At 36.2% G+C, this 24,512-nt stretch overlaps 1 protein-coding gene across 1 annotated transcript; it reads right to left on the reverse strand.

Annotated features, from left to right (window-relative positions):
* Positions 1-3: 3 nt before the first annotated feature.
* LOC116119659 (probable helicase MAGATAMA 3) lies at positions 4-22,826 on the reverse strand. Its single transcript, XM_031405607.1, is given in 21 exon segments — positions 4-87; positions 182-252; positions 255-297; positions 6,154-6,522; positions 6,706-6,790; positions 6,892-6,950; positions 7,197-7,250; positions 15,586-15,678; positions 15,756-15,860; positions 16,651-16,748; positions 17,080-17,185; positions 17,273-17,384; positions 17,767-17,817; positions 17,992-18,077; positions 18,967-19,002; positions 19,124-19,312; positions 20,738-20,944; positions 21,333-21,466; positions 21,732-21,891; positions 21,974-22,075; positions 22,612-22,826. Coding segments are annotated over 20 exon segments (2,244 nt in total). The 5' UTR covers positions 22,612-22,826.
* Positions 22,827-24,512: the final 1,686 nt, after the last annotated feature.

Genomic DNA, 24,512 nt, shown 5'->3' on the forward strand with positions numbered 1-24,512 from the left:
ACCTTAATAGATTGTCTCGCTTTTCAGCACTATCACTAGGTTCTTCCAGTGCTCATCATGCTTCAGCGTCGATGCAGAACCTACCACCTGAAGAAGCAACCGAGGTTTGCGAATCAGAAAAGGTTAACTTCATGTTGCCAAAATGCCATGTCTAAATACTTTCCTTGCTATGAAGCCATACCAGTATAGAAGACTTTGCTCTGGTAATCCCAACATTTATCCGACGAAAATACACAAATCCTATGCTTTTATTTCATTTGCCCAACACATGAAAAGATTGCTACGTTTCTCCCGTCCCTGAGAAAAGGTAAAAGAAGTTTAAATGCTTACCAAACTGAGATATCAGTATAAAATGCACAATCAGTAAATGATATCCTAAAAAATTAGCCCCAGTGACAGGCTGATTCATGGTTTTGTGATAAAAAAGGCGGGATGGGGTGAACAAATCTCTGACGTTTTAGGAGGAGTATAAACTTCCAAAATAGTAATACTATTATTTATATGAATATTTGAAACTTTTAATATGTATTTCTTTCCAACATTCTTTTAATATGTATTTCTTTCCAACATACCAGCAACACAGAGGTCTTAAAACAAGCTGAATTGTATCAAATTCTTCCAGGTGGAAAAACATGCAATAATTTTGAAATCAAGGTCATCTGTCTCACTCTCTCACGCACAAATAATTCACTTTTTTTAGTATGGTCAATAGTGACGCAGGAGCATCCAAGTTAAATTAGGATTTTAGTTAAATTAGGAAAGGGTTTCAGTTTTAGTTAAACTAGGAAAGAATTTCAGTTATTTTCTCAGTTTTCCTTTTTATTTAGGATTTCTATTTAATAAGAAATTGGGGATAGTTTTCAGTCTAGAATTAAGATTTGTCCTAACTATTATAAATAGGACAACATAGTCAATTTATTGTATCTTTTCTTTAATTCAAAGGTTTTTTTGTAAACCTGGTTAATTTCTATTGTTCCAACCACAATCACCCTATTCTAGCCCTAATTGTTGAAGATCTAATTGCCCTACAACTCTTCCGCTACGTTAAGTGGTATCAGAGCACACAAATCCTAATCTAGGATTTCTTTCTGCTCCTAAACTATGGCTGGTCGAGGTAGAGGCAATCAGTCCCAACAAACTGAGTTGGCTGAGATGCAGAGGATGATTGAGGACTTGACCCGGGCTATACAAGCCTTGTAGTGTCAAGAACTTGTGAAAACCTGAACGGAGAATCCAGAAGGTGGCCACGAACAACTCGAGAGTCAAGAAGATCTTGAGACTGAAGAGGAAATTGAGGACGTGAACCCTTTTCATGAAGTTGGACCCGCAAATCGAGCGGCACGAAGTGGACTAGAAGAGAGGTTATTACACACTCTTGATTTGAATGGTGGAGGAGTAAAGATTGAAGTAGCTGATTTTCATGGAAAGTTACATACAGAGGATTATTTGGTTTTTGAAGCTAGTTTGGAGAATTACTTTGAATGGAAACCCATGGCTGAAAATAGAAAGGTACTATTTGTAAAGCTTAAGTTGAAGGGTACTGCACTTCAATGGTGGAAGAGAGTTGAAAAGCAACGTGCACAACAAGGCAAGCTTAAAATCAGTACTTGGCAGCACATGAAAACTAAGCTATGGAAGCAATTTTTACCTGCTGATTATACAATGGAATTGTATGAGGGGCTCCATTGTTTGAAGCAAAACAACATGTCAGTTGAGGAGTACTTTGCGGAGTTTAATAACTTATCAATTCCAGTTGGCTTATCTAAAAGTAATGAACAAATTACTTCTCACTACCTTGCTGGTTTGAATCAATCTATTAGAGGCGAGATGGGAGTAGTTTGTTTATACAATATTGAGGATGCTCAACAATACACTTTAGCAGCTGAAAAGCGAGTTTCGGGCTATGGTGCGAGAAAACCCATATATAGAACCAATTGGCAAAACAATTTGGGACCTAGACGTGGGTATCAAACAGGCCAACGGGAGTGGAAAGAGACAACTACAACAAATAAAACCAACAGGGGTGCAACCAATGTTGAAATGAGTGATAAAGGGAAAAGTATCGTACCTTATAAGGCACAAAATAATTCTGGTTCATCTGCAGCAAAAGGAGGCAACAATTTTCAGGTCCGATGTTTTACTTGTGGAGAGAAGGGACATACTTCATTCGCTTGTCCACAAAGGAGGGTGAATTTAGTTGAGTTTGAGGAAGAGTTAGAGCTAGTTTTTGATGAACATGATGAGGAGATAGAGGAAATTGATGTTCATGCGGCTGAAAGTGAGTCTTTGGTGGTACAAAAGGTGATGACAACAACAATAAAAGATGAAAAGGAAGACTAAAGGAGGCATAGCATTTTCCGTACACGTGTTGTCTGTGGAGGTAAAGTTTGTGATCTTGTCATTGATGCAGGAAGCATGGAAAATATAATATCTAAGGAGGCTGTGGACAAATTAAAGCTTCCTACAATAACACATCCTCATCCATAAAAAGTGGGTTGGTTAAAGAAGGGGCATGAGATACCGGTAACTTCTCAATGTTTGGTGAAATTCACCATGGGAGGTAACTTGGATAATGAAGCTTTATGTGACATTGTACCAATGGATGTGGGGCATATTCTTGTTGGAAGACCTTGGTTGTTTGATCATGATATGGATCATAAGACAAAGCCTAATACTTACTCCTTCTACAAGGATAACAAGAGGTACACTTTGTATCATCTCAAAGAAAAGGCAAAGCAATTGGCAACTAAGAGTTCTACAACCAGCAAAACAACTAGGTATTTGAGTGTCGAAAAGTTTAATGCTGAGCATGGTGAGATGGGGATCATGTAAGCTTTAATAAACAAAATTGTGGAGAGTGACCAGGTTGGAAAATCACCCCAATATCCCATTGAAATCCGACAATTATTGAAGGAATACGAAGAGCTAGGCAGTGAGGATGTGCCAAAAAGTTTACCACCTTTAAGAAGCATCCAACATGCTATTGATTTGGTACCAGGAGCATCTTTACCCAATTTGCCTGCATATAGAATGTCTCCTATGCAGCGAGCTACGATAGAAAGACAGGTCAGAGAGTTATTAGAGAAGGGTTTGGTGTGTGAAAGTAAAGAGTCCTTGCGCTTGCCCAGCTTTATCAGCCCCGAAGAAAGACGGTTCATGGAGAATGTGTGTGGACGATCGTGCTATAAATAAGATTACAATCAAATATCACTCCTATTCCTCAATTGGAAGATATGCTTGATCAACTAGCTGATTCCAAGGTGTTTTTCAAGATTGATTTGAAGAGTGGGTATCACCAAATTAGAATGAGGTGCGGAGATGAATGGAAGACAGCTTTTAAGACACCAAAAGGGTTATTTAAATGGTTAGTGATGCCATTTGGCCTTTCAAATGCGCCAAGCACATTCATGAGGGTTATGACGGAGGTACTTAAGCCTTTCTTGAATTCTTTTGTTGTAGTGTACTTTGATGATATTTTGATCTATAACTGCACTAAGGAAGAACATTTAAAACACTTGCGACAAGTGTTGGAAGTACTTCAAAGGGAACAATTGTATGTAAACTTAAAAAAAAAATGCAGCTTCCTACAGTTAGAAGTAGTATTTCTTGGGTTCATTGTGTCGGTAGAAGGTTTAAAACCAGATCCAGAAAAGGTTCGTGCAATTACCGAATGGCCAGCTCCTCAATCCATTAAAGAAGTTCAAAGTTTTCAAGGTTTGACATCTTTTTATAGGAGGTTCATTAGGAATTTCAGCTCTATTATGAATCCTATAACTGAATCTATGAAAAAAGGTGAATTTGAGTGGTCCCATTCTGCACAAAAAGTCTTTGAGTGAAAGTGTCAATGACTGAAGCTACAGTTCTTGCACTACTAGATTTTGAAAAGTTATTTCTTGTTGAATATGATGCTTCACATGTGGGAATTGGAGCAATTCTTAGCCAAGATGGAAAGCCTCTAGAGTTTCTCAATGAGAAGTTGTCGAATTCTAGGAGACGTTATTCGACTTTTGAACTAGAGTTCTACGCTTTGGTAAGATCTATTCATCATTGGCAATACTATTTAGCTTACAGAGAGTTTGTGGTTTATTCTGACCATCAAGCTTTTAGGTATTTACAATCTCAGAAAAAGCTTAATGATTGACATGTTAGGTGGAGTTCTTTCCTCGATGAATTTAATTTCTCGTTGAAGTATAAGTCTGGACAGTCTAATATTGTGGCTGATGCCTTAAGTAGGCGATATTTACTATTGTTAGTTATAAGCACTCAAGTAACAGGCTTTGAGGAACTAAAGAATCAATATGGTTCTAATCCTTATTTCAGTAAGATAATAGCTGATTTGCAAGGTTCCTTACAAGCTGAAAAATTGCCGTATAGATTGCATGAAGATTATTTGTTCAAAGGTAACCAATTATGCAGTCTAGAAGGGTCTTTAAGGGAACAAATTATTAGAGAACTTCATGGAAATGGTTTGGGAGGACATTTCGACAGAGACAAAACTTTCGCAATGGTTGCCAACCATTACTATTGGCCAAAAATGCAAAGAGATGTGGAGAAACTAGTGAAGAGATGCCTAGCTTGTTTATTAGGCAAAGGAAGTGCTCAAAACACAAGTTTATATACTCCTTTATCTGAACCAGATGCACCATGGATTCATTTGAGTATGGATTTTGTTCTAGGACTTCCAAAGACAGCAAAAGGACTTGATTCTATCTTTGTTGTGGTAGATCGTTTCTCAAAAATGGCACACTTTATTCCATGTTCTAAAACCTCTAATGCAACTCATATTGCTGAGTTATTCTTTCAAGAGGTTGTAAGACTACAAGGCGTTCCAACTTCTATTGTCTCTGACAGAGACGTAAAGTTTATGGGGCATTTTTGGAGGACTTTATGGAGGAAATTTGGGACAGAATTGAAGTATTCTTGTACCTACCACCCACAAACAGATCGGAAGTTGTAAATCATAGTTTGGGAAATCTATTAAGATGCCTTATTGGGAACAACGCAAAGACTTGGGAATTAGTCATACCTCAAGCTGAATTTGCCTATAACAATTCTGTCAATAGAAGCACAAAGAAGACACCTTTTGAGGCTGCTTATGGGTTGAAGCCTCAACATGTGCTGGATTTGGTCCCTTTGCCACAAGAAGCCAGAGTAAGTGATGAAGGGGAAGCATTTACTGATCACATTCAAAAAATTCATGAAGAGGTAAGAGTTGCCCTAAAAGCTAGTAATGCAGCATACTCTTTTTCTGCCAATCAATATCATCGTATGCAAGAATTTGAAGAAGGTGATCAAGTTCTTGTGCATCTGAGACAAGAACGATTTCCTAAAGGAACTTACCACAAGCTGAAATCTAAGAAGTTTGGACTCTGTAAGGTGTTGAGGAAAATCAGTTCAAATGCCTACTTAGTTGAACTTCAACCTAAGATACAAATTAGTCTGGTCTTTAATCTTTCGAACTTGTTTCCTTTTTATGGATTCGATGGTGTTCTTTCTTTGATTGAAGCTCAAATTCAGCAGCTGCTAGTTGCAAAGGCTGATGTTATTTAAGAAGTGTTAGATGTCAAGGAAATTCGATCTAGACGAGACAACCCATATAGACGATCCTTGGTAAAGTGGCTTGGTAAACCAGCAAGTGAAAGCACATGAATTTCTGAAGAAGAGCTGAAACGAGTTGATCCAACCGTATTTGAGGAATATGTCAAGGCTTACTTGTTGGAGCCGAGTTCTTTTCTAACCCGAGGAGAATGATGCAGGAGCATCTAAGTTAAATTAGGATTTTAGTTAAATTAGGAAAGGGTTTCAGTTTTAGTTAAACTAGGAAAGAATTTCAGTTATTTTCTTAGTTTTCCTTTTTATTTAGGATTCATATTTAATAAGAAATTGGGAATAGTTTTCAGTCTAGAATTAAGATCTGTCCTAACTAGTATAAATAGGACAACATAGTCAATTTATTGTATCTTTTCTTTAATTCAGAATTTTAATTCAAAGGTTTTCTTTAAAACCTGGTTAATTTCTATTGTTCCAACCACAAGCACCCTGTATTCTTGCCCTAATTGTTGAAGATCTAATTGTCCTACAACTCTTCTGCTACGTCAAATAGTTAACAAAAACAAATTCTGATGTACAGAAAGGAAGAAAGAGCCTTATTACCTGGCAGCCATCAACTGTGGTTATATCAACTACCTTCTGTGACTCCACACCAAAAGTTTCCTTGAATCGTTCTTGGAATTGCTTCACTTGATACCGATAGGGGGATATAATGGCCAGCTGAGAACTTGACTTAAGCTGAGGAAACATACTCACCAGCTTATGATAGAGGAGGAGAACAAAATCAACCTCATCATAATTTACCCAAGATCCACTTCCAGAGGGTTGGGACTCTTTCCCTCCCTGTATGTCAAAGAAGCAAAATGGTCCAAAGCAGCGGTATTTGTGCCAGTCACGAGATGTATAATCCTCAATACCAGACCCATCTTCCAATGCCTCGTCATAGAACTCCCTCGAAGGAAAACTTCGTATCTGTAAATTTGGATAGATTAACAAAAAAGTTAACTACTTAGGAATAATGGTCATAGTCTTACAGATTATAGTTTTGACTAGTTAGGTTTGGGTTTAGTTTCACTACAATGATAGTTAATATTTGAAACTTGGTTAACTATAAGAATCAATTTACAAAGTTCTGTTAGGCATTTCAGATCTAACCTCTGGATGCATTCTGTACTGGGTCTTCAGCATCTTTACGGGATAACCAGCCCTTTGAAGTCTCTCAAACAAACTCGTGCCATATCTTTAATTAAAGGACAGGTAAGAGAGAGTGAGATAAAGTAGTTGCATAAAAAAGAGTAAGCTACAAAACGATCAATCATTGTCATCATCAAAGTGTTTTACCCCAAACTCTCCGCAATAGGAGAAATTACAGTGGCTGGCAATTGAACTGGATCACCAACCTAAGTCATATGACAACAAGAAGATAACATAATCAATCATGAACTTGAACATCAACTGCACGTGCAGTGGTACATATGAGAATGAGTTCAACAATGCACAATAATTGCATGTTTTGAACCAGCAGCAGCATATGTTGAGCATTGATTAAGATAATGTGATGAAATCCAATAGTTCAATAAGATAATCGATTCTGATAACCCAAAAAAATGACAATTTTTATAAAAGAATCATCATTAGAAACATACCAGAAATACTTGTTTGCATCCAGTTGCCAAAGGAACAAGAGTTGCAGGTTCAACCTGACAATGCAAAATGGTAATATGCTGAGAAATTCACAATCATTTTGAGGCTCTAAACATACATGCAAACAAATGTATACTTTCCACAGCACACCAAATGACACTAATGTAAAGTAGAAGTGACTACAAAGTAGAGAATACCTTAAATACAAATCGCCATACTTTAAATATTGAAATAAAAGTACACTATTTAATAATGTCAACAAAATCTGGTTTAACAAATTTTAGAAAAACAGAAAAATGAACAAGGATTTATGACAACAAAGCCAATTTCACACTTGTCTAATGATTTAAGTCTCAGCACTACTTTAGAATAATTTGAATTGTCAGTGTTAGATGGATTATCTGATTATAGATAGTATAGTAAGTTCAGAAGACCCATTTCCATTGACAAATATCATTAAGGAAAAAAGCTACTCTGAATCAGACTAAAGGAGAAGACAAATTCTATGCGGCAGAGTTAAGAACAAGACAAGTAAATAACACTTGCCTCATTCAACTAAAAGGAAGACTACAGTGGAAACAAATCACACAGAAAAATGCCAAAGTATAAAATCTGAGCCAACCTTAGTCATAAATATGGGCCTCTAGCTAGTCTATCCCATTTACCATCAGCTAAAATTCTGGACAGGAATAATGATTTGAGGACCTTACCAACCAAAAACTTGCTTTTCTTATTTAGCCTACACACAATCAATGAACTAATCAGCAATCTAAAAAAATCATCAATATGATAGAGCCAAAGATGAACCCTGATTTCTCAATGATAATTTAACCATGTTAGCTCACACTTCAACTGGACAATATGTAAATTTATCCCCCTTTAGTTTGCTCTGATCCCAAGATCAGTTCTCAAACACCTTACTTTTTGAGTATGTCTGATAGGAACTCACTCCAATAACTCAACAATTTGAGCTGGGTCATGGGCCTTTCATGAGCTTGGGTAGAACTCTCCTTGGAAAACCGGCTTGCCAAGGGAGGGTGCCCAAGCCTTTATAACCCACATGCCCACCCTTTTCCTTTTCAATGTGAGATCCTAACATTCCACCACGCTTCCGCAACCGATGTCCACATCGACCTCTTTACCCCTTGGGTGACTACGCGGATTCCCTTTCCCTCGGGCCTCCATGCCCTTTCTCAGGCTAGCAGCCCGGGCCCAAGGTCAGCTTGCCACAGGTCAGCCTACCACGTGTGCGCTGCCACATAGGTGTAGGATCATACTCTGATACCAATTGATAGGAAACCACTCCAATAACTCAATAATTTGGGCTGGGTCATGGGTCTTTCATGGGCTTTGGTAGAACTCTCCTTGGAAAACTGGCTTGCCAAGGGAGGGTGTCCAAGCTTTTATAACCCACATGCCCACCATTTTCTCTTTCAATGTGGGATCCTAACAATGTCAAAAGAACTTAAATGAACAATATCTAACTGAACCATAGTGTAAAATGTTTAAGCAATCTCGAGTGTTTTAACATTTCTCTAGGTCTAAAAATTCCCACACCAAGAAGCCAAGAAGTAAACTTGAGGAATGTTACAATTTAAGCAAATCTCATCGCAATGGTAAACTTGAAATGTTAAAACTTAAGCAAATCTCATCACAATGATAATTTTATGTACTAAAATTTGACCCATTCATGAGTGCAGTCTTCTGCATTTTTATGATAGTTGATTTTATTCTGACTGGAACATCACCAGCATAAGCATTTATAGTATCAACCTTCAAAATCAGCTTTTTCTTAAAAAACTAAAAGTGAATGCCAATTCGACTTCCCATTTACCATTAAATAAACACTATAATACCATTATGTACGAGTTCTTCAATGTCTTCAACAACAAGAACAATGAAGTGAAGCTGCAGATAAAGGTTTTTGTATGGCATACAATCTACAAACACCTTGATCATTATTCAATCTAATTATATGGATTTATAATAGATACCGCCTACTAATTTTTTATTGTCGGGTAACTTGTAATCTTTAATTCTAATACACTGTCCAGTCAATACAAATTAAGAATTAACACTTCTATCATCTTGTCCAACACCTAAGGAAATCCTAAGCCAAGAGAACTTTTCTTGAATTTAAGTTACAACTGTATCCATAAATACCACAAAAACAGAATAAAATAAGCCCGTCATATAGACAAAAAAAAGGGGGAAAGGGGGTGGGTGGAGGAGAGGAAATCTTAAGCAAAACTTAAGGCCTTTCACATTTTATCATAAATTTTGTCAAGGATTCTGATTCCTCATCTTGTTTCAAAGAAAAATTCTTACCTTCATATTTCAATGAACAATAAAGAAGTTTAGATTGAACTTTCAAACTAAAGTTCTAGCCATCAGAATATCAATTGATAGCAAATCAATGAAATTAGATGAATTTGAGGCACTCACAGTTTAGTGTCTGATGAGACCCCTAACATGCTGGTATATGGTAGGAGACATAAGGGCGTGAAGTAGAGGATTGTAGGTAGCTGGCAGGAAAGTCCTTTGTGTGTGTGTTGTTAAGGTTTGTTTTAGAAGGGATAGTTGGCATTAGGAGAATGGGTAAATGAGGGATTTTGTTATGGAGAGACACACCAGTAGAATAAAAGAGAGTGACAGGGAGTATTGAGGAGATATCCAGAAAAGTAAAAAGGGGGAATTAGGGGAAGTGCTGGCCCTCAAAGTCCAGCAGGCTTTTGTTATTTCTTTTGTCCTGTTATCCTTGTTTTCATTTGGCTGTGTTGACTAGCTTCGGCTGTTCATACTTGGTGTAGTGTTTGATCCATATCAATATATAGATAGTTTCTGTTTTCCTAAGTTACTGTTGCGTTCTTGCTGTTTTTCTGGGTTATTGCTTGTTTTGGTTGTTGTTGTTTGAAAGGTTGAAATGGGTTCCTCTCAATTGGTTTTAGAGCAGGATTGATTTGGGGAATGGTTGGTACAAGAATGGAGACAAAGTGTAAAATGTTGAGAGAGAGTTAGGGACCATCAGAGAATGTTTAATGGAGATGCAAGTTTGGATAAGACGTAAAGACGAGGAGGAGGCCAAAAAGGGAGAGAGAGATTGTTCGACAGAGGCACCTGGAAATAACAAACCAAACTAGAAGGGCCTGAATAGGAATGGGAACTCCATTAATCCAAAATGTAATTGACCAGAGATAGGTGGCAAGAAATTGGAGATACTAATTTTTTCGGGGAATGACCCATATGGGTGGTTGTTCAAAGTAGAAAGATACTTCAACGTGTATCGAATTGCAGAGTCGGAGAGACTCGCAGCGATGGCTATATGCATAGACGGCACTAGTATCAATGGATGTAGGTGAGGGCACCGGTGACAACCTAGTGTGCTTTTAAACTTGCTCTCCTTCATCGGTTCAGTGGATCATAGGAGGGTGGTCCATACAAGGCTTTAATGAGGATCCAGCAAACTATTATGATGGAGGAGTGTTACCAGAAATTTGAAGCAATATTTGCTCCGTTGAGTGAAGAAAGGGAAGATATACTATGGGCTGCTTTTGTAAATGGACTGCAGCCTAAAATTAAAGTTGAAGTGAGGTTGGGCCAACCCAACTCCTTAGTACAACTAATTGAGCTGACTCAAAAGATAGAAGACAAAAATTGGGCTCTAGAGGAATTAAGAATGGAACCTAATAGATAGGGGAGAGCAACTGGGTTTAATGGATTGGGTAGAGGATTTAATGGATTGGGTAGAGGGTTTAATTCTAATGGGATTGGGCCGGGTTGAGTTAACAAGTTAATGGAAAGTGGGTGCGGGTTCCAGCAAATTTGCGCCAATTTACAAACACTTTCAAATCATCTTCAATCAATGATCAATCAAGGCATTCCAACAATTTCTCGCCAACGTGCCGAATGTGGGATGAACAGCCATCAAGTGCCGCTCCGACCACCAGTCAACAGAGCAACAATACAACTGTGCAGCAACCCTCAAATTCCAACCCGATCTTTCGGCAAAATCTTCCCTTCAAGCAAATGACGAAGAGTGAGATCTAGAAGAAGAGGGAATGAGGATTGTGTTTCAGGCGCGATGCTAAGTTTTTTCCTGGTCATCGGTGTGGTGACAAGCACTTTCAGATCATACTTGTTGATGAAGATGACGAAGAAGTTGAGCTCGATGGTGGAGGGGATGTGAGTGAAGCTACGAAAGGGCATTCGCCAAATGTCATCAAGCTCTCTCTCAGTTCAGTGGTGGGGATAAATGGACCAAAAACCATGAAGCTAAAATAGGGTATACAAGGTGAGGAAGTGATTGTATTGATTGACAGTGGAGCGTCACATAATTTCATTAGTAAGGAGATGATAGCGAAGTTAGGTATTCCTACTGTCAAGACCCAATCATTTGGGGTTAGGGTAGGAGACAAATATAGAGAGAGGAGTGAGGGTGAATGTCGTGGGGTAAGTCTAAAGCTTCAAGGGGTTTCGATTATCCAAAACTTCTTTCCCTTCGACATGTGCAATGCAAATGTAGTGATGGGTATAGCCTGGTTGGAGACTTTGGGTGAGACCAGTGTCGATTGGAAGACACAAGTAATGAAGTTCAAAATAGGAGGGAAAATGGTAAGGCTTTGCGGTGATCCGTCTCTCAGCAAAACCATGGTATCCTTGAAGGCAATGATTAAGACAATACAGAGGGAAGGGCAGGGATATCTTGTTAAGTTTGAGCATATACAAAAGCAACCAGAGGATGAAAGGGGAATGGATAATAGGCTACAAGTAGTGTTAGATCAGTTTTTTTTTTTTCTATTTCTATTAGCTTAGAGTGAGTTAAAACACCTTCAAATAACTTCAAACCATAACAATATTTAAATCAGCAGCAACTTCTCCTCATATGAGCTAAATCAGCAACACAACAACAAGCAAAGAAACACACAAGTAACACACAACGCCAAATAATCCAAGGCCTAAAGAAAATCCACCAGCCAAAGAATCCACCACCAACCTTTGACAAAGATTGGATAAAGGAAGAACAAGCAACTCTCCAACAGTAAAGTTTTCATTCAAAGTCTCACTCTTATACAATGGAGAATCCGGCCTTATATATGGTCTTACAAAATATCTAAACAAAATGTAATCTAAACCTTGCAAGTGGCATCCCACTTGACAAAACACAATCTAAGCCTTACATGTGGCAGCCAAGATTAATACAAGTCAAAGATAATCATAACAATACTTATAACATTAATAGAACAAATAAAAAGGCTACTCTAATAAGTCTTCAAGCTAGACAAGCTTGATTTCTTCAAAATCTTGGAGTTTCCAAAAGGGGAGAGGAACATGTAGCCGCTAAGAGGAGACAACATTGTCTTTGCCTAAAATGGAAAGCTTGAGCCACCCTTGAATTTGCTTTGTCTCCTTTGATTTGATTGCACCCATGTGCTAAAGTTGGCCCTTCTTTGCAACTTCCCTCCCAACTAAATTATTTGAACCCCACAAAACCAAGTTATACCCCAAAGTTGGATTTGGGCTCAGAAACTCTCCAATTAAAGGAGTGGGCAGATTGGGCTTGAATTGGACTTCCAAAACCCATCTTGTATAACTTCTTCTCCTTTGGCCAATCCCTTGAACATTCCTTGCTTCAATTCCCCATTTTGGGCTGATCCATTGGACTTCCAAAGAAGCTTGGTGGCTTGTTTCTCATCATCCTCCCCGGGTTGAAGAGGATTTGACCCCAAATCCACAATGTTGTCATCTTCCAAGTATGGGGTCAAATCACCAACGTTGAATGTGGCCAAAACACCTCCAAAATTGCTTGGCAAGTCTATCTTGTAAGCATTATCCCCAATTTGTTCAAGAACCCCTAATAGGCCATTGGCTTTAGGTGCAAGCTTACTCTTTCTCTTGGATGGAAACCTCTAACACTTCACACCATCCACAAACTAATGGACAAATCGAAGTCACCAACCACACTTTGGGAACTTTATTGAGAACTTTGGTGAGCAAAAATTTGAAGGGTTGGGAAGTGAAATTAGCCCATGCCAAGTTTGCTTACAATAAGGCTCCAAGCACTACAACCAGGCACTCTCCATTTGAGGTATTGTATGGTATCAACCATATCACTCCTATTGAATTGAGTTCATTGCCTATTGATGTCCAACTGAGTGTTGATGCCAAAGATAAAGCTAAGGTCATGAAGAAGCTACACGAGTCCATTTAGGCTCAAATTGAGAAGTCTAATGAGGCTTACAAGAAGAGGCTCAACAAGCATAAGAAACTAGCCCATTTCCAACCAGGCGACCTAGTGTGGGTTCACTTGAGGAATGAGAAGTTTTCATCCAAAAGAAAGAGTAAGATTGCCCCAAGAGCCGATGACCAATTTGAAATACTTGAGAAAATTGGAGATAATGGCTACAAAATAGATTTGCTAAGTGATTTTGGAAGTGTCTCGACCACATCCAATATTGGTGATTTGTCCCCATATTTAGAAGACAACAACATTGTAGATTTGAGGTCAAATCCTCTTCAACCCAAGGAGGATGATGCAAATTTGCCAACTAATCTTCATATAGATCAAGAGAAAGCTAAGGGAAAAACCATCCAAGCAATTGAAGACCATTCGGCCCAAGTTAAAGATGTAAAACAAGACAATTGCAAAGGTTCGGCCCAAGAAGGAAAAACTATGCAAGATGAGTTTACTTGGTCCAAGACAAGTCCAATCCATTCCTTAGGCCCAATTTCATCATTTAGGTGTAATTTGCTTTTAAGGGAACTAAAGTATTCCATTTGGGAGGGAAAACTCAATTTGTGTTCAAACATAATCACATGGGAGCATTTAATTATGGAGACAAGGTTATGACAAAGGTGGCTCTATATTTCCATTTTTGACAAAGACAAGGCTGTCTCCTCTTGGCGGCTCATTGTCCCTTTCCTCTTTAGGAAAGTCAAGGAATATTGATGATTCCTATTTTGTTTAGTTTAATGAATACTAGAATAGCCTTTTCCCTTTCCAATGTAATCTTGTTAATTGTATTTGACTTGTATTAAGCTTGGCCACCACATGTAAGGATATGATTATGTTATGTTTTGCTTAGATGTCTTTTGAAAGGCCTATATTTCATCTTGTTTAAGCATCATTTTGTAAGGCCATATATAAGGCGAATTCTCCATTGCTGGATATTTTGAAGTATTTCATAATGGGACTTCTAAACGCCTACAATGTTGACACAATCCTTGTGGGGGTGGATCGCTTAACCAAGTACAGCCACTTCCTGACTCCAAAACACCCCTATACAGCAAAGGAAGTAGTCGCATTGTTTGTTAAAGAGATTGCAAGGCTGGATGGTTTCTCTTGCACCATCATTTCAGACCGCGATCGGATGTTTATGAGTAATTTTGGGGGAGAGTTATTTAAGCAATCGAGGACACAACTCCACATGAGCTCGACTTACCATCCACAAAAGGATGGTCAACCCAGAGGTAGTGAACCGATGTTTGGATGTAGTCAATAGAAGGTAGTGAAACATGAGCTTTGTTGTGTTGATTAGCTTCGACTGTTCATACTTGATGTAGTGTTTGATCCATATCAATATATAGATATTTTCTGTTTTCTTGAGTTAATGTTGTGTTCTTGCTGTTTTTCTAGGTTATTACTTGTTTTGGTTGTTGTTGGCTTGTTGTTTGAAAGGTTTGAATGGGTTCCAATCAATGTCACGTTCGACTCAAACCCAATTCTGTACAAGGCTCAATATCCAATTCAAGAGGCTTGAGCTAGAATTGACCTAAAAACATCAAAAAATATGCTAGAGAATCTTTCTAGAAGCTTCCAAAACGTTCATTTACCAAAAAGACAGCAGAATAAGACTAGCATTCTATTGTTTTTATAATTAATCCTAACCATCCATCTTAATGGATATGTATGGATTTAGACCATCAGATCTACTTGTAAACTCTTATATAAAGCTAACTAGTTTTAGGTTATTTTCATATTTCAAGCATTATATTCAATTAAGAGCAATACAAAGGAGTTTTTCTCTTCATCTATGTTCTTCATGTTCTTTGTGTTTTTCATGTTACTCTTATTTTTCTTTGAGAAGTTTGTGGGTTATTTAAGCTTATTTAGTGTCTGATCTCTTGTTTGTGCACTAAAGTCTGCACAATCTTCTAAGGGTTGTATAGACAAAAAAAAAAAATTTAAAAAGGAAATCTTAAGGCCTTTCGCATTTTATTATAAAATTTGTAAAGGATTCTGATTCTTCCTCATCTTGTTTCAAAGAGAAATTCCACCTTCATATTTCAATGAACCATAAAGAAGTTTGGATTGAACTTTCAGACTATAGTTCTAGCCATCAGAACATCAATTGATAGCAAATCAATGAAATTAGATGAATTTGATGCACTCACAGCTTGGGCAGCTTCATCTATTATAACAACATCAAAACCATGATTCAATTTGCTGAGGAGAGCTGAACCGCTGAAGCTAAGGGTAGAGCAGACCTACCAATACTACAAAATTAAAAATGAAATTCAAATATGCTGAATTTAACTTTTAACACAAGGCTAAAATTACATACAATCACAGCCTCATTCAGAATTGCAGAACGGATACTATCCCTATCCTTTCTTGTGGATCCATGTTTCTGTTTATCAGTAGCAGAGTCATCACGTTTTTGTTCCACCTGCAAAGGAGAATCTCTCATGTCAATCTTGACTAATGTATAATAAGGTTTGATAAACTACTATAAGTTAATCTACCAAAAATCAATGGAAACCCTGTCAAGTTTAAATTAACAAGCATCATATTGTGTCTCCATACTGTAAATCAACAACAATTGACCACAAATACATTCTCTATTCTGGTCAGCAAAGTTGTCAAAATCCTTTATTACTAACTTTCAAGCTCAGCCTTCTTATGATTTTGATGTTCTAAGCTATCCCCTAAATTAAATTTTGATTTTTCTACCCTTGTCAACCCGGATTATGAAGGCATTTAGTATTCACGTATAAGCTTATCAGTTACCAGCCAGGGTTAGAACTGCTTGCTTTGTGAAGATTTCAGCCTCAGATGATGAAGCTAGGCTCAAAAGAAAATTGACTCTGATTTTAAACAAAATAACTCTTTCAAGGTAGTGTACAATCTATGAATGATAGTAAAAGTTGGTTACTAGAATACAGAAATACAAAATGACTTAAGAGATACCATTGGGTGGTTTAACAACCACAAAATCACACTTTTTAAATGGCACAATCCCCGATCTTGAAAATGGGCTTCCTTGCAAACAGGGAGTGATGGTGAGAGACCAATTTACCAGGTCTTTGTTTGAAAAATAAAAGCCACGGTTTGGTACCTTTCTATTTCGTTTTAGACAATAAAAATTGACAATGATGATATAATTATAACAATAACAATGACACCTAAACTATCAACAAAACAAGTTCAGTTTGGTTGCAAAACTGTCAGACACATACCAGGTGATCCATGGAGACTGAATTGACAGAATGATGTGCTTTGAGACCAATCCGCACGATTTTAGGAGTATATGAGCGAACATTTTCATCTCGAACCCCTGAGGAAAAAAAAAAAAACATTAAATATTACATCAGCTATAACAGTTGAATACCAGAATATATCTACTTAACAAAAAAACACTATTTCCACATTTTTCAATATGACTTTTTCAGCCACCTAGTATCTGCTTTGTAACAGCTTTTCCATAAAAGTAGCCAAATTGTTGCGTACTTCTCTAAACTAAAATCTACCAAGTGCAGTTACTCATGATTCATCTAAGCAGTCAAAAGTTCATTTATTTATTATCTGAATTTTCAAAAAAATTTCCCCCCAAAATGAACAAAGCTAACAAGAGAAAAGCAAGCATGAAAATGTGAGGGAAATTTTACCAGTATTTAGAAGGCGTAGTACAATTTCATCAAGTGCAGAGTTTGATGGGGCACATACCAGCACCCGTACACGATATTTGCGACTAGAATTAACAACTTCTGGTTTCTATAGAATACTTCATGTTAGAATACAAATCTGAGACTCAAAATATAATTCTGACATCAAAGATTTATAATATGCTCTCAAACTTACCAACTCATTTCCAGTGGTAGGAAAAAAACCATCATCACCATCAATAGGCATAATATTATCTCTGGGATTAGCACCAACCAACCATGGGGACGCCTGTCCCCAGTGATAGAATCTGTTAAACATTCAACACTCAAGTTCAGTGAGTAACCACAGAATAATATAAAAATATCCGTTTTTCTCTTCTCAAATGGAAGATAACAAAAAATATAAAGCTGATACAACGCCCTTAAAAATGTACAAGTTCACACCAGAAACAAGTTTTCTGAGTTATACCTCACACTAGAGCTTTACAATTCATGAAGTTGGTCAACAGCTTATCAAAAAATTAAATAAATAAATAATTTATTTAAATTACAAAAAAAAAAAAGGCGATAAAAAAGTATACCAAAAAGAATAATATTTTTAATAATGAACAGTAATTATCATCCCCGATCAATTGCATAGTACAAGTAGTGATTAAATTCATAGAAAGCAAAATTTTGAGTATCACATACTTTTCACAAATGGGTAGCTCTGGACCATGCTGTATTTCACGCAAAACACCTCTACATGAAGAATCAACCAGAGAAATATAAGAACAAAGATGAAATTTGGAAAAGGAAATTGCAAATGTACAACTTATCCTGTCTGCAGTTCTGAAAACCACAGCAAACTAAGAGCTAATAATAAATCTCAGTCAACTAAAAACTTTAAAAATAAAGAAGGCATCATGTTTATACCTGGACTGCATTCTAGCCGGAGTTGCATGCAAAATGGCACTGAGAAGTCCAAGTATTGTCTGTGTTTTTCCTGTTCCTGGGGGCCCCTAGAAAAAAAAAAAAATTGACATGCATGCAGCTTCCACAGATTAAAGTATATAATATATAATCAGACTATATATATATATTAACAGTAAAGGTGCGACCAGTCCACTGAATCAAATAAAACCAGCCAAATGACAGTAAACAGAGAATAATCATTTTGCAGTCATTTTGGTTCACTACTCTAATGTATACTTGGCAAAAAATAAATAAATAAATAAAGCCAGTCTCATGCTTCTTTCAAAGTCTTTTTTTGGGTGAGGGCAAGTGCAGGTGGTGTCATGCAATATATCGCTAAGAGAGAGAGAAGAAAGTTTGAGAAACTTTAAAATAGTGCCTAAGAATTTTATTTTTAAGCTGCACTGCATCATCAATTACCACAATGTCCAATCTACTGTTAAATTTAATGGCATAAAGCTAATAGTAGGAGATGTCTTAATGCTTTTCCAAACTTCAGGAGGTATGAAAAGGGAAACCTCAAGGAGGATCTTGGTAATAACCCTTCATCATTTAAACTTTGGGAAAAGGTGAAATGCCTATTTAACTGAACTCTTATATGTAAATATTGTGTAACAAACAAATTTAGCCATACTATCTAACAATGTTCCAACTAGGAAAGCTTCTCTCCTACTTGTGACAAACAATCTAAGTCCACAAGTATCTTAAAACCAAAATTTTGAGTAGATTCCCATACTCTTAAAGTATTTCCTGCATTAACATGGATACTTAAGACATTGTTTTGATAGGAAGATTTATGGACTATTTGTAAATATAATACAATTAATAAGTTGGGAACCCAAATAACTGACAATATTTCATTCTTAGACACCATAACATGAAGGAAAAACTGGCCAAAATACACATATAAATATAAAATGAAGACATAAGTCAAACCTGTATCAAGACAAAGGATTTACGTGATAGACCTTCCTGCAACAAACAATAATGTTTCTTAGACTAAAAAAGCAACAAGGAGAGATACACGGATTTTTAATTTTGTGAACTGTGTACTGAGGGGAAGATATATATATGCATTCAAGTAGAAACATACATATATCGCCTCTAGTTGGGAGACATTATGATTTTCTTTAATATACTCATCCAGAGGTCCAGGAACTTTCCAACTCCGGGATTGAGCAGAAGTTTTCTCAGTAGCTGCTAATATCAAATCCTTAAAAGGGAGAGAAGCAATTGACCGTAGAGCAACATATTCCCGGGCAATAGTTGATAAGCTGCAAATCTACAAGAAATATTGCATCCATTAATGACCAGCCTAAACCAGATATTGTTATACATAAAAAAAACTATAGGAGATGTTTGTAATTTGTGTGCCATGGTTCAAAAAATCATTTTGACTGATTATGTAGTAGGAAGAGAAAGAATAAGTTGAAGTCAGAATAATCACATACATTTGTCAAATTGTGACACATGATAACGCCAAAAGCAAGTCAGCATTTTATACCTATTCTTCCTTCTCGTTTAAAAACCACTTCCAGCCCCTATTCTGATGTATTAATAATGCCGCAGAAAGCATGGAATCGCCAAAGGTGTATTAAAATCCAAAAAAAAATAAAAATAAAAAAACCACTAGTTTATCCAATATTTAATATTGTTATCCCAATGTATATCCAATGACCCATAAACTCCAGTTTCCTATATCCCTAACTGAGAATACTAATCCACGACCATTTTTAAGGAAAAAATTTCAAGGGCAATTTAAGAAGCCATATGCTTAAAATAAAGGAAAATAAATTTTAGAATGTAACACATAGAAATGCAAAGAAGAGGTATCAGGAAATGTTTTAAAAACTTTCAAAATAGTTAACACAACTTCAAATTTCCAATTTTATTATTATGGTGATTGCGGCTATAATTAAGTAAGCAATCAGATGATACAAAACAAGATAGGAGAAAAGTATATATTTCTGAAGAAAAAATGATATACTATAGTTTTATTTAGCCATTGTTTCCAATATGGGAGAAAACAAGAAAGTAAAGATGAGGTGGAGAAGGAGAAGAGGAGAGAGCAGAATTTAGAAAAAGTTCAGAGAATGATGTGAATGGAGAGTGGTAGCTTCCAAAGAATTTTCTAATCTATCTTTAGTTCCCTTGTCAGATGGGTCAAAAAATTTTAATATTTTTCAACCAATAAACATGAAAAAATATATATATCTATGAATTTACTCTATAAATAAATCCAATGAGTACTTGAATTACATCTTCTTTGTAGAGTCGCGAACTCAAATTAGAAAGAGAATAAAAAAGTGTTGCAATGTGATTACCCAAAGAATTTTCGATTAACAACAGCTATATCAATCAATAATATTGTAATTAAAACAAACAGAAAGAAATATCAATTTTAGGTCACAGTAACAACTTGAAATTTATAATCATATATAAGCTAAACACTTTTTGGGTTAACATTAAAAGAACATGCCAGAAATCATGAAATTGTTCTGTCATGCACCCTTTGCCCTAGTTAGCATTATTTCAATAAAAATATCTGCAAAATTGGTTAACCTGAAATTTTCCACATTTAAAAAGTCCATTTAGGCAATTTCCATATCATTCAGCACCACATCTTTAAGAATATATACATACTAATTTATGCTCAAAGAAGGAAAGGGCAGCTTACAAAATAGAAATACGAGGATTGAAAATTTACCTTCAGGCTGAACAAACATTTGTCCAGTGCATTGACAGATGAAGTGACAAGAGAGCACATATTCACTAGCCTTTCAGATTTAACAGCATCTTTATTCATATGAGTGACTTCTCCAGCTAAGTACATTCTAAGCCTTAGAAGATTTGGTTGGGTATGCTCCACCAGCGCAAACGCATAGGTTGTTGGCAATTTCGAGCCTTCCTTAAACTGAAACAAGTAATGCCCTCCAACCAGTCAAGACCACAAGCTATATTAATGATTTTGTTAACAACATATATAGATTCCAATCTGTTGCCACGAACAAAGGGGAAATGATATACATAAAGAGGGAGGTGGGAAACAAAAAATAAGAAGCCCACTATTTTCACTAATCATTTTAATAATTTTGGGACAACAAAATGAACTTAAACTAGTTCTATCATGATCTTCCGTGTACCAAAAACTGAACTTGCAGAAATCTCAAGATAAATTCCTTTAAAATAGCATGAAATGCATTTACATGAAACAATTTTGAAAATTAAATCAGTATCTAATACAATTATGGGGACAAAACATAATAGATAAGAATGTCAAAACAATTCAGTGTTCTAATTACCTGCTCTTTTGAAAGCAGCAAAAGATCATTTGGTGATATTGGCTCTTCTTCCTCAGCATTGTAAGTAACAGCAGGTAAGTGAAACTCATCAGCCTCACCACATTCCATGACCAACCTAAGCTTCCAATCTCGCACTGGAATTACCAATCACAAAGCTTTTGGATCATAATCTAAAACTCAAATTACATGAAAAATGATAAATAATATTTCCATTAATGCTACGAATTTGAAAGGAAAAAAAACCAGAAACCATCTTAACCGCAAATTGCTTAACATAATTTATTAGGAATTGAATTTCATTTCAGATTTACGTGCACTGTCATTAAATTTCTTAAAATTTATCATAAGAGTTAAAAGTAACTTCATAGGATGCAAAAAGAAACTAAAAGAGAGAGACACCTTCTTCGTCATCTTTCTTTTGGATAATCTGAGCTTTGACTTCTTCAAATAAAAGGGGCTCAAACGTAGCCAAATAATCATCCACATCCTTATAAGTGTCCTTCACTTCTTTCAATCCCAATGCAGAAGCATCAACCTTTTTACTGTTTTTGTTATTTTTCTGCTCAGTAAAAAAAACAAAAAAACAAAAATCAAAACATAATTTGGAAAAAAAATATACATAAATATTTACAACTACATACATTGGATTCTTTGAGAAGGTAAAAGTAGTCCCAGCCAAGAACAATTTTGCAGAAACGGTATATTGAAGCTTCATCCTGAGGCTTGTCTTTGTCAGCTGCCATCTATTGCCAAAACAAAAGACAACATTCAGGACAAAGGAGGGGTTTCGCTGCAACAATTTTAGTATTCACGGGTCATATCCAGTTGTGGAGATGATATCCCTGCCCAGACAGGTCTATTCAGGTCCAAGAGGGTTTTTTTTTTTTTTTTTTTCTCTTTTACTAACTATATTCTCTATAAATAAAGAGTTCCAATCTTTTGTGTCAAGTTTGGTTTACGCAATAAACATTTCAAATAAAGCAGTGAAGAATTATATAATACCCAAAGATATAAACATTTTCTTATGGCTATATTCTAATAAATAATATCCAATTGAAATGCAGCAAAACAAGTAATATACAGTTCATAATTGCAAGCACTATCAAATAGTAAGGTGTGCAAAATCACATTTCATAGTTAAATAAATTAAATAAAGATAAAAACAAAAAAAACAAAAAAAAAACCTATTCAGTTTCAGCTAACAGTAAACTCAGCAAAATTCGAACAAAATTAAATTAAGTTCACAGAGACAAAATAAAACTCATAAACTACAGCTTACATTTTCCGTCGGGTGCTGCCAATGAGTCACTGTCGATGAAGACGAGCTACTTCGGGTGAGTCGAGTTGAATGGAATCTACGCGTGCCAGTGAGTCGCACAATATGCTTCCGGTGACGGTGAAGGTGACGGTAAAGAGTGTCTGGTCGGTGATGGAGAATCCAGATTCCGGCCGGCGTATTGTGTACGTGGATGCCGGGAAGCGGCCGTGGAGTGAAATGAGTTGCCGTTGAGAGGGGAGGCGGCCAAAAGAGACTTCACCGACTGTTTTCATTCTATTTGGCTGGTAGTATATATAGGTCCCCACCATATTTCTATTTAAAACCCATTTTCTATTTTTTTAATGGCTACCTTAATAAAAAGCGTAATACTAACATACACATACAAAGAGATAAATTCAGTCTTTAAAATTTATAATTACTTTTCTTTCTCTTTTTTTTCCTTCTTTTAAGGATTAAACTTGTCTCTTTGTATGACTCTTTGTAAGGCTAGTATTACTCTAATAAAAAATTATTTTAAAGACTAATAACAATAATTTCTCTTAAGTAAAATTAAGAAATTAAAATACCCTGTAGTTATAATAATTTTTATTTCTTCGATTATTAAGTTTTTTGATGATAAATTAAACACACAGGGATAATTAGATAAATATAAATATATTTTATATTATAAATTCTAATTATATATGAAGTGTTCACTAGCAGGAGGTACATTTATGTTAATTTTTAAATCTCACATGAAGTTAAAAGTTTGGTTATTTGATTAGACCTTAGAGGTTAACAAAAACCCTAAGTGGGCGTTTGGTTAGGGGGTATTTAAGATCATTGGGTTTAAGTCATCTTATATTACTTGATTACCATGTTTGGTTGTCAAGTAATATAAGATACCGGTAACCTTTAAATATCAATAGTGGTTACTATTAGTAATATTTGAGGTAATCTGATCACCTCCATTTCTTAGGTATTCTAAAATTATCATAGTTATCTTTTTTTGTTACAATTATATCCCTTATTAATAAAATTTTAGGACAATAATGCCCTTATTTTTAAATCTATTTACATGAATATAGCTTTTACTATTTCACCCCCAATTAATTAATTTTTTGGATAAAATTACCCTTAAATTCAAAACAAATTATAGCCCAACCAAGTCATCGCCCCCAGCCACCTACTGTCACCTGCCGTCAGTAACCACCGTCGCGGCCAATCGCCGCCGTCAGAACGGTGCACGGAAGGCCAAAAATGGCCATCGTGTGTCGATATGGCTATTTCCGGCCAGATATCTGGCCGAAAATGGCAAGATCTAATCTGGTTGTCAAAGGCCAAATCCGTCGATCTAGCCGTTGACGGCCACAGATCTGGCCAGAAATGGCCATATCGGTGCACGATGGCCATTTTCGACCTTCCGTGCGCTGTTAGGCTGCCTGCGGCTGGCTGGGTTGGTGGGGGGGTGTTTTTTTTTATTTTCCAAACTTTTATTATGGGGTTGTTTTTGCTAAGTTTTTAAATGTAGGGGGGTTATAGTAATCCAAATAATAATAATATTAAAAAATAATATAATAATAATATTTAATTAGAGGACAATTTAGTAATTTAAATAACATACCCACCAATTTATTCCTCCCAACCAAACATATTAATATAACATACCCACCAATTAACCAAACACATTTTCCTAAAGATTCCCAGTAATCTTCAAGGTAGTTTATCTTTCCAGTAATCCAACATTCCCAGTAATCCAACATTCCTTGAACCAAACGCCCCCTAATTTCAATCCATAAATAATTAAAATAGGAGAAAGATATATGGTTCACCTCATGAAAACCACCATCACTACCATAAAATCACCATAAATAAATTAGTGAAAGCCATTATCTCGAATTTTCACCACTACCACTAAACTA

Source organism: Pistacia vera, unplaced genomic scaffold (assembly GCF_008641045.1).
Source record: "Pistacia vera cultivar Batoury unplaced genomic scaffold, PisVer_v2 Contig898, whole genome shotgun sequence".
In the NCBI taxonomy this organism is placed as follows: Eukaryota; Viridiplantae; Streptophyta; class Magnoliopsida; order Sapindales; family Anacardiaceae; genus Pistacia; species Pistacia vera.